This window comes from Gnatocerus cornutus, chromosome 8 (assembly GCF_029298725.1).
Source record: "Gnatocerus cornutus isolate USDA-ARS CGAHR chromosome 8, icGnaCorn1.1, whole genome shotgun sequence".
Lineage (NCBI taxonomy): Eukaryota > Metazoa > Arthropoda > Insecta > Coleoptera > Tenebrionidae > Gnatocerus > Gnatocerus cornutus.
Genome location: NC_142240.1, coordinates 13,481,966 through 13,491,709, shown reverse-complemented (window position 1 = coordinate 13,491,709; position 9,744 = coordinate 13,481,966). Strand labels below are relative to the sequence as shown.

The 9,744-nt window shown below is 37.8% G+C and overlaps 1 protein-coding gene across 5 annotated transcripts; it reads right to left on the bottom strand.

The window, feature by feature from the left end:
- Window positions 1-219: 219 nt before the first annotated feature.
- Window positions 220-9,642, bottom strand: LOC148170038 (E3 ubiquitin-protein ligase SH3RF3-like). Of its 5 annotated transcripts, XM_088043512.1 has the most exons (9): window positions 9,551-9,642; window positions 8,998-9,502; window positions 3,992-4,106; window positions 3,710-3,945; window positions 3,315-3,632; window positions 2,482-3,208; window positions 1,796-1,950; window positions 1,249-1,371; window positions 220-1,109 (listed from the first exon to the last, which is right to left on the bottom strand). In XM_088043512.1, the coding sequence occupies exons 2-9, from the start codon at window positions 9,423-9,425 to the stop codon at window positions 824-826; spliced, it is 2,388 nt and encodes a 795-aa protein (XP_087899638.1). In that variant the 5' UTR covers window positions 9,426-9,502; window positions 9,551-9,642; the 3' UTR covers window positions 220-823. The 5 variants fall into 5 exon arrangements, with proteins under 5 accessions (XP_087899638.1, XP_087899640.1, XP_087899643.1 ...); XM_088043515.1 differs by lacking the exon at window positions 1,249-1,371 and adding an exon at window positions 1,573-1,639 and having other exon boundaries at window positions 1,018-1,109; window positions 8,998-9,610; XM_088043516.1 differs by lacking the exon at window positions 220-1,109 and adding an exon at window positions 1,573-1,639 and having other exon boundaries at window positions 1,294-1,371; window positions 8,998-9,610.
- Between the last annotated feature and the right edge of the window lie 102 nt (window positions 9,643-9,744).

Here is a 9,744-nt window from a genome sequence, read left to right as displayed (position 1 = left end):
GCATGACATTTCTGTTCCAACTTTATTTACAGTTTCAATGGAGTCGCGATGTTGAATTCGCGAAGTTAAGGGTCTACTGCATTTGGTTTTTCAAATTCCTCAATTGCTTGAAATGCTTAAAATTGTGCTTATCCTCTCCAAGTCCTTCATATTTGTCTACAATTTTATAGGAGGATGATTGTTTTAGGAAAAGGAGCAATGGGTTTCGTACGAAAACGCTTCTTCATTTTGCATGTAACTGTAATATTATATCAGAATACACTTCAATTTATAATATCTTGTTAATGCACATCGATAAAAATATTTTATACCTAATCAACACAATTTGTTTCTTCATTCAGTCAAAGTTTGTTCATCGAAATTAAACTACCGTTAATTTGAAATGCAACGAAAGCATTCTACGATCAGTATCGTGATAATTATAAAATCCACCACCCAATAAATACGTCTTTAGGTAACAATGGATGAAATAAATTAAAATTAAAGTAATGTTACGCATTGCAAAGTAAATACATTTTTTGAACACATCATGTATCCTATCCAAACTATACATCATTTAATGATAGAGGTCATCACTTTCGCTACATCTAAAAAAATACCACTTGTTCTTGTTATTTACATTGTTCCTAATTAAAAAAGAAAAAAATATGGCGTTAAATCTAAGAAGAGTAACAGTCATGGTTATATGGACACGATTATTGAGCTAGTAATACAATTTACCTATTTGGTTACGGTACTTATGCTGGCACTTGTGATGTAACGCTAAAACCACCTCAAGTGTCGCTTTAACCCTTTAAATAAATTCAACTAAAGTCAACAGATCTCAGGCTGGTTTAACAAAGCTAGCTGGAAAAAGTCCCGTCCTTCCTGTCCTCTGAAGTGTCCCTTTGTACCAGCCATCCTCCCGTTTTTTGTGGACGTAAATTAGATCATCCTTTTGCAACTCCAACTCGTATTCGCTGTTTGGAGGATACGGAATTTCGCATCTGAAAAGTTCATGTACCGTTTGAACGCCCGTTTTCGCGCGGTTCCCTGCGTCTAACGAATTTGATTTTCGATGATGATGAATGTCCGGACTCGAGCTGCAGCTTCCGACTGGATTCTCCGTTCTATAATCAGTAATTGTGTCGGAAGATGATATTAGCGGTGACATTTAATACACAATCAAGACAAACAATGAAGCAAAAGCAAGCAAAGTAAATGTCAAGCTATGTGAATGGGTTAACTATTATTTACGTGCAGACACACCTTAGATTGTGCGTAAGAACACTGGGGCGTTCTTTATGTTTTAGACGTTGGGAAGTCGAACCAAAAAGGCGGTGGTGGTCGACGGGCTGTATTTGGAGAAGTTGGCTCGGACATGATCCAGACCTGGAGGTAAACACTCACTTACATGCACAAGCAAACGGTAAGTCCACATGGTCAGCAAATTTAGTAGTTTGAGAGTGACAAACAGGTGGTCTCAAAGTATGAGCGAAGTTTTATTTTGACTTGGAATTGCTCGTAATTCAAGACCTCCCACACACGTGCGTAAATCGGTTTAGAAAGAAGCAAACACAGGTAAACACTTACACGAGTTACTTAGCTTTTCGAACTTTGTGATTATCGGAATATTTCGAAAAAACAATAAACGCGCCGTCTAGAAATAAACCAACAGTCAATTTAACACTTTCAGGACTATTAAACCGACTATTAATAAAAAGCTATTTATATGTACAAGAGCACGTTTTTTTAAACATAATGCAAGCAAACAAAACAAATCATGCAAAAAATAAGACATTTTTTTTTTTAATACCTGACATGTACAGGATGCGTTGTAGCAACACTAACTGAATCTTCAAACACAGGATTATCCATGGAATAAGAGGATGGAGGCGGTGACTTGGATCGTTTAATGCTAGTAAGTCTACGCATTAAACCAACAGTACCCTTCTCCTTACGGTCCTTGCACTGCCGGACATAACCACTCATTTTTATTTTGTGTGATGTGCGGCAAAATGAGTCGAGTATACATTTAAAGCAACAAAATTATTACATCACGATGGGAAAAAATGTCATTAAAAGTAGATTAGTGCAAGCTTAAAGAGGTTGGAAATGATGGATTTAGTTTTGAAGAAGAGATTAGCAGAAAATTGTGCAGCGCTTGATCAAAAGTTAAAGAGGGGGATTTTATAATGTAATTTTTCTGTAAATTAAGCATCTGCAAGAAATGAACGCGCGAAGATTTCTAGCGGTATTAAACTGCACCTTACAAATCCTTATCACTTATTTCGACAATGAAAAAATGCTAATTCTGTGATAACTTAAACAATATTAGATACGTCTGTGATGCAATAACTTTGTTATTTCTAAACTTATCACAATTTCGCAATTACTCGATCAATTTATTAGATATCAAGTAGTGATTTGAGATAGCGAAAACAATTATAACAGTAACCACAGAAGAAAAAAGCAACCAGTTAGACAAACAATAAAACAAACCTTCTCTGTAGGTTTAGCAGTAGCACTACCCAACCCTAGATGTGTCGTGTTCACACTGGACATAACAGCGCTACTACTGCGTCCTAGAGGCACAGCGGCATTATCCTGCTGTCCATGCCAGCTGGACGAAATAGTATTTGTTGCAGTAGCAGGACTAACAGAACGTGGCGGCAACTCAGGGGGTAAATTGTTATAGGTTTGGCGTGGCGAGGACACACTTTTACCACTCCGTGTGAAACTTACGGCTGCTTTCGCATCGGAAGACCCACTAGCCGCCGCCATCGCCGTCGCCTTCGTCATTGGAGCCACGTAGTTCCCTGGAAAAACTCCGCACTTTTGGGTGCGGTTGGAAGTACCCTTGAACCAACCATCTTGACATCGCTCGGTCACCATGTAGATGCCCCCTTTGCGAAGTTCCAGTTCGTCGCCTTTTTGGGGTTTGTAAGGATACAAGGCTATGTAAGGAGAGGGAAGTTTCAGTTCATCGGAAGAAGCACCCCCAGATGGTCTTTTGTGGGAGTGACCACTGGGAGTTTGGGTATCGGGAACTATCTCAGCAGAATGGCGATGAGTATTCTTGTTGAAGTTGACGGGAGTTAAACCTGTGAAGCTGTGGCGCTTCTCTTTGTTCTGGTGCGAGGAGCGACTCTCTGAATGAGTTGAAGTCGCGTTTGGAGAGCGCTGCGGGGTGCTGGAGGCGGTGGGGTTCAGCAAAAGGTCCGGCTTCCTAAGAAAGAAGATTGTTTAACACACAGAAAACAAATCTCTTTTGATTATGTACGGCGCATCCACCATTTTTGCCCCCAAACGGTCTACAAAATTTTAAAACTTACTGCACCAGCGTCCTGGCGAGCCCCTGCTGCGTCCTCGGCGGCGGCGATGCTGGTGAAGACGGCGCCGTGCTCGAATTCGACGACGTATTACTAGAAGACACGTTAGGCGTTGTGGTGGAGGAACTTCCGGAGCTCACCGTCGAGCTCGAGTCGGACGTCGCTAAAACTTGATGTACAGGCGTGGGTTGGACAAACAGTGGGACATTTGGTTGTGTCTGTTGTGATACTATCGTCCTTGAATGATCTGTTGGTATCAATGGTGTGCTATCGTCCGTCGTGGGCGTAGGAGGCGCAACTCGTGAAGGTCCAGGCTGTGCACTGTAAATCAAATCGTTTATTTAACTTCGTTATTTTTGCTCGTATTTATAAAAACACGTAAAAAAACAAATCCTTACTTTGTTGATAGTTTCATGAGTGAGCGCGCCAAATTATTTAATTCGACGAAAGTCAAAGGGAAAATGCCGATTCTCCCGTCGAGTTTGCCTTCCGCCCAGTTTTCATCGACTCTTCGGATGACGTTGATGATATCGCCTTCCTTAAACACCAAACAACCTTCCTCTTCATGTTTGTCTGTTTGGAAATCGTAAAGCGCCTTACACTGAGGAATGTGACTGGGCAAAGGAGTTATGATCTGAAAACAAAAGTAAGAAAGCGAACAAACAGATTGAGATCTGTACCTGGACGTAACTTAATGGAAAAAGACCTTGTTTTCCACCACATTCGCCTTGATACCAGTGGGCGTCTATTCGTTTCTTCAAGAAGATTATATCGCCACGCTTGAAACTCAAGTCTCTACAAAAAAATAAAATACATTTTCCCGGATGCTGAGATAATCTGCCATCACAAATGCAATCGGTGATCATAATATTTTTATTAAAAGCGACCGCCTTCTGACAACATCGCCAATGACACATTCTTTTATACCATGATAAGAGATAAAGAGATTTGCACTGATTCCATCATCACGTTATTTAGACGATTCTAATTTTTTGGACGGATATACTTTTAGATCCTTTAAATTCAAGAGTTGATCTGTTTCTTATTGAAATGTTTCTAACGACGTAAACTTCACGGAAATTATATTTAGCGCAGCGCCAGATTCTAGAAATGATAAACTTAGTGCATTAACAAGATTCAGGAAATTATTCCTGTATAATGGACTACTGCATATTCAGTGATTAATTCATGTCAAGGAGTTAAGTTGAGTTTAATTGCATTTTTTAGCTTAATAGCGATGGTTTAATCCACCGAACATCACCGTAACGTCATTATTAAGAGATTTAAGTTGGAACGCTTGGAATCGCTGATCGTGTAAAATTGCACGTTTGTAGATGAGCTAATGTTAATAATTACCACTAGAAAATTCGGAGATTCAGACATTTAAATCAAGAAATTAAAAACGGTGTTGAGTATTACCTCACGACAGACAAAAAAATTAATTATGATGAAAAGCACTTAACTTTCACATGACAAAACAATGTATGTTACATTACGTGCGATTTCAGAATCACGGAAAATTGTAAAAAATACACCTGAAAGTGGGGTAAGAAAACATTCTATAAATTTTTACCAAATTACCTTGCTTGTTTTTCCAGACGTTTCTGGGTTTACTTTTGCTTACAGGATTAAATCGGGTGGTAAGCAGGTTTAATTTAAAAATAAATGGTATACATTAACACAATTGGGTTTACCAAATATTTGATCAAATCTTTCAATGTGACTCTTTTGTTGATCTGCTAATTTGAATTCTAAATTTTCGACGCATTGATATTTCCGGTTGTAAAATTATCTGCAATGACATCAGAATGAAATACTCAAACACCATGTAATTGAAAAAAGTTACCAATTGACTCCGCTGGAATTATGTACGTACTTTTTAATTTAAGGGAATTCTTAGAAAATAATTAAAACTTCCCGGTTTGCAAGCAGGATGTGGTGGGCGCTGGGTCGCAAATTGCCAAATTAATTGTGGTAAAAATCAGTTTTCAGCCAAATCCCACAACCTGTTTGCTGAATCATTTTTTCCAGAAATTTTAGGGATTTTAAAACTGGGCCATGGGTTTTCCAATTATACACGGCTTTGAGCGTGTAGCTCAATTATACACGGGGTTAAATCTGATCAGCAACAATAATACAATTCCAGTTGCAATAATGTTGTTTTCAGGTATCGGTATCGATCGGCCTGCGTACATAGAATTGTAATCTAATCCGTAGTTATTTCATAAACATTTATAGAGATAATCCCAGTTTTAATTAAATTTGTACCAACAGAATTAACAAAGGGATAAGAGCAACTTGCACAGTCAATTGTAAAGGAGTCTTTTTATTTATGCCTCGGTTTTTCATAATTAATATTCTCATCACCGCCTCAACCGTATTCAGTTCTGCCGAGCTCTACTAACGTTACACATGGGGAAATAAAAACTGGTAGTTATTTCCTATTACCACAAAAAATGAGACGACCTCAGTACAACTTGCAAGTAATTAAACCTAGGAAACTAAAAAGAAAAACCTTCTACAGGACGCTTTTTAATTTAGACTCCAAACAAAAACGTCTTTTCAATTTCTATTATTATTTCTTCCAGGCGCTTGCAGCACCCTTTTCCCGGTGCCAACTTTCTTACTACATTCTTGCCCCAATTCATCCAAATTAGAACAATGCGGTCAATTTGAATCGTCAACTCATTTGAACACATCCGCACTAAACGTATAAATCATCTTCAGTTTCCGCTGTACCGTCTACTTCCTCTTGTCTTCTGTATATTTATGAGTGCAACTAGTCAACAGACGACTGGCGCGACACGATTTTTTAAATAATTCAAAAGGAATTTATCCCGTAAACAAACATCCTCGTGGAGACGAAGAAAAAACATTCAAGGTCCCAATTCGCGTAACGATCGCTCCGATTTTCGACTCAAAAACTCAAAGCCACAGCTTAGAAAAATGTGATTTCGACGATGGAATTCGATCATGACTATTGAACCGACAAAGTAGTCGGAATGAAATGTGATCGAAACCACGCAGAAAATCAAAGTGAAAGATAATACTCTCTATCGAGTTTTCTGATGTTTTTAGTCCACGCAATTTGTGGAAAAAATCGGTTCAATTTGATTGATTCTTGATACTCCGACGATTTATAACAAGATTAACTTTGATGGCTCTGCTTTATTTGGGATTGAAAAAACGGGAACACCTCAATTGCGATGGCATCATCGTTTGTAAACAAGCAAAATGAAATTGTGTAAGTATACAAACTCAATGATAAAAAACTTATTGAAGTTATGTAAACGAAAGATGGATCGAAATTTCAGTCAACACTTCTTTAATGGGATCGTTATGACAGTAAAACAACAATAAAACAAACAACACAAATATTAACAAAACTGTAAGGAAAGCAAAATACAATTTTTCACTGTTAAAAATTCGCAATAATCACTGATTGATTCAGTTAATCATAACACAAGTTGTTTGATGTAGACGCTCCGATTAAGGTTTGTCAATAATAATATTTGAGAGCAATTGCGATAAATTTAATAGGAACTAACTGTTGAATGATTACTACATAAATCACGAACCATTTACAAATATTTGCTCGAGTTAATATTTCATTGAATATGTTTATCTTCACTTTAAAAAGAGGTAGAAGCAACACCGTTTGATCACAGTTTAATAGGCTTGCATTATTCTGAAACGTTGGTAGTTTTGTTGTTAAATCATCCCAGAATTATTACCAACATAAAATTCGAAAAGCTGCTTCAACACTGCGCAATTTCAAATTGATTAAACACTAGTCGTAACAAACTAGTCATTAAAATAAAAATATAGCATGCAAATAGATAAAAAGGGCTCATATCAAACATATAACCTGTGATTTGTTGCAAAACAGTAAAAATTTCTCCGAAAATAGGACAACTGGAACACCACATTTCATTCCAATGGGAGTAGTGACATTTATTTGTTCAAAAAAAAAAAAAACAGTCTAGTCGGATTTTATCGATTCAAGCAAATTTTTAAAAGGAGTTTTAAACAATCAATGTAAAATACACAGTCGGAGACAATTATTATTCACACTACGATTAAGTGTTAAACTTTGATTTCAATTATTTTAGCCACCAAAATAGAAATATCTACAGACAGGTTATTGATCAGTGCTCAAATTAAAGACATGACATCGTTGGATTTTCATGATGGTACTGAAATGCAAATTCGATATACAACACGGCTACCAACAGATTTCGAATTCAAAGCCTCTGTTTCAACGCGGTTTTACACGGATCATATTGTAGTTGAGAAGTAATAAAAGTAGATTAAGCCGCTGTGATGTAAGAGCGACATCGATGATTGTTTCTAGTGAAGTTATCTGTTTCCATTCTTGGAAAAACAGGCCTGATATAGTGTGTTACAGAAAAATGACAATTGAATCTTGAATTGCACGTCAGTCATAAACCAAAACCTGACAGAATACCAATAAAATAATTAAATTAAAATGATTTGTGCTCAAAACGCTTTTGATAAATTAGAGCGCCCCATTTGAATTTTCGAACAAAAGCTAGATTTACTGACCTAAAAACCTCCGCCGGATTTTTGCGCATCAATCCAATCATTTATTCATTCCATCCTAGTTTATGGCACAATTCATTATTCACAATCTATTGATTATATCGTTTCCCCGATGCCACAGTCATCATTTCCGCTAATTCTGCAGTTATGCACATTCTGCATTAAAACCGTAAATTATCTTCGTTAGCAGCCGGCATAAATAATCATTTACTTAAGACTGAAAAAATACAAAGCACGGTAACCATAACTGGAGTGTTATCTAAAAATCTGAAGAGTTCAAAGCGGCACAGCACCTGACAATACAGGAAATGAAGAGAGTCAGTGCATATCATCCGAATTCTCTTGAAGAGCGACTAGTTCACACCTTATTCACCATCGAAAAATGCATGGGAGTTAAAAAAAGGATGAAAGGAATGCGACTTTTTATAGTACGCGGAGATTTAGCATGATCAAATCGAGTTAATCTAATCGTTTTTAATAGTACCAATATGCATTTATTACAAAGCGTGGATTTTTATAACTTTTCCAATGTTACCAGCAAACAATTTCAGGTTGAACTAGTTATTGTTCTATCATGCAAAATAGGAGCCAAAATTTTGTATCGATTGACGTCAATAACCGATCGACAAAACTGAGATTCGTCTTCTGTTATGCAGAGAGACTTGTAACTAATAATTTAATAAAGTGGTTTGTCCTTCAAGGACAACAATTAACTGCTAATTCTGGCGAGCGTCTTTGTTTTCAAGAATGTTCAAAATCCATTCTCTCCTGTCGTTCTGATCATTTATTCAATTCATTTGCCCCTTTAGTTGATCAAACATGTGACAATCAAGGTTGTTATGATCAATAAAGACTTTCATTTTTCATTTGGGTCAGAGGCGCCTTCTTAATTAAAGCGTTAGATCTGAAAATGTATCCCTAAAATTACACAACCCTCATTTTTTCTTCGGTCTTATCAGATAACGTCGCGGTGTTTGCTGAGTAAACCACATTGAGGGGAAACTGTGCCATTTAGGGCTTCCAGCTTAATATTGAATTTGCGATAAGTGATAATTAGGTAAAACCGTTTCATCAGTGTTATCGTTAAGATAAAGGAATTCCACCCACAAACTAATTAACTTACCCGTGTTCCTTTTGTTCGTAATCGTAGAGAGCTTTGGCGTAGGGTTGATGGGGCACAATTTGAGGGGACGTTTGTTTGTTGTTAATTTTTCTATCTGGAGTCCCATGTTGTTGGTGTACTGGTGTTGCATGGTGCATATTTGCATTCGCCTGCATGTTGCTCCTGAGCGCTCTTTGTTGTTTCTTTGGAACTGCATTCTTGATCCCTTCTAGTATCCTCATCAAAAGAACATTCGGTGGCAAATCATCCACTTTGGAGCTGACCAAAACTCGGCATTCCGGACATCGCAGTTCTTTGTGTTTGTGCACAATTTCCTGCAGGCACTTCCTGCAGAAGGTGTGCTGACATGGTAGAACTTTACTTGAGGTATCAAGACGATCTAAACACACCGAACATTCCAACAAATCGTTCAGTGTTCCCTCGTCCATTCTTCAAAGCGAACTAACTGATAACCGGATAGGAACACACAATGAAACTTGGAGTTATCTGATAACGCAACCAGTTACTAAAAATAACACCTTTATAATCAGTGATGGACATTTTTGACACTTGCAGTCACTATGTTCATGGTCTGGGGGCCCTCCGCAACTTCCGGTTTAACACACTGGCTCAGTCATCGTTGGGCGCGGTGACCGACTACGAACTCATAACAAGCAACATGCATTCTTGCTTGCGCACTGGCCAACGCGGCGCGAGGGCGAACGAGTTTAATCCCCTCAAAGATTTTTCTTCCCATTCACAACAGTG

Coding starts and splice junctions, on each gene's coding strand:
- LOC148170038 (XM_088043512.1), bottom strand. CDS start 9,425: ATGGACGAGGGAACACTGAACGATTTGTTGGAATGTTCGGTGTGTTTA. Junction 4,107..8,997: donor TACGAACAAAAGGAACACGG/GTAAGTTAATTA, acceptor ATTTTTTTGTAG/AGACTTGAGTTTCAAGCGTG. Junction 3,633..3,709: donor CTCATGAAACTATCAACAAA/GTAAGGATTTGT, acceptor TTTGATTTACAG/TGCACAGCCTGGACCTTCAC.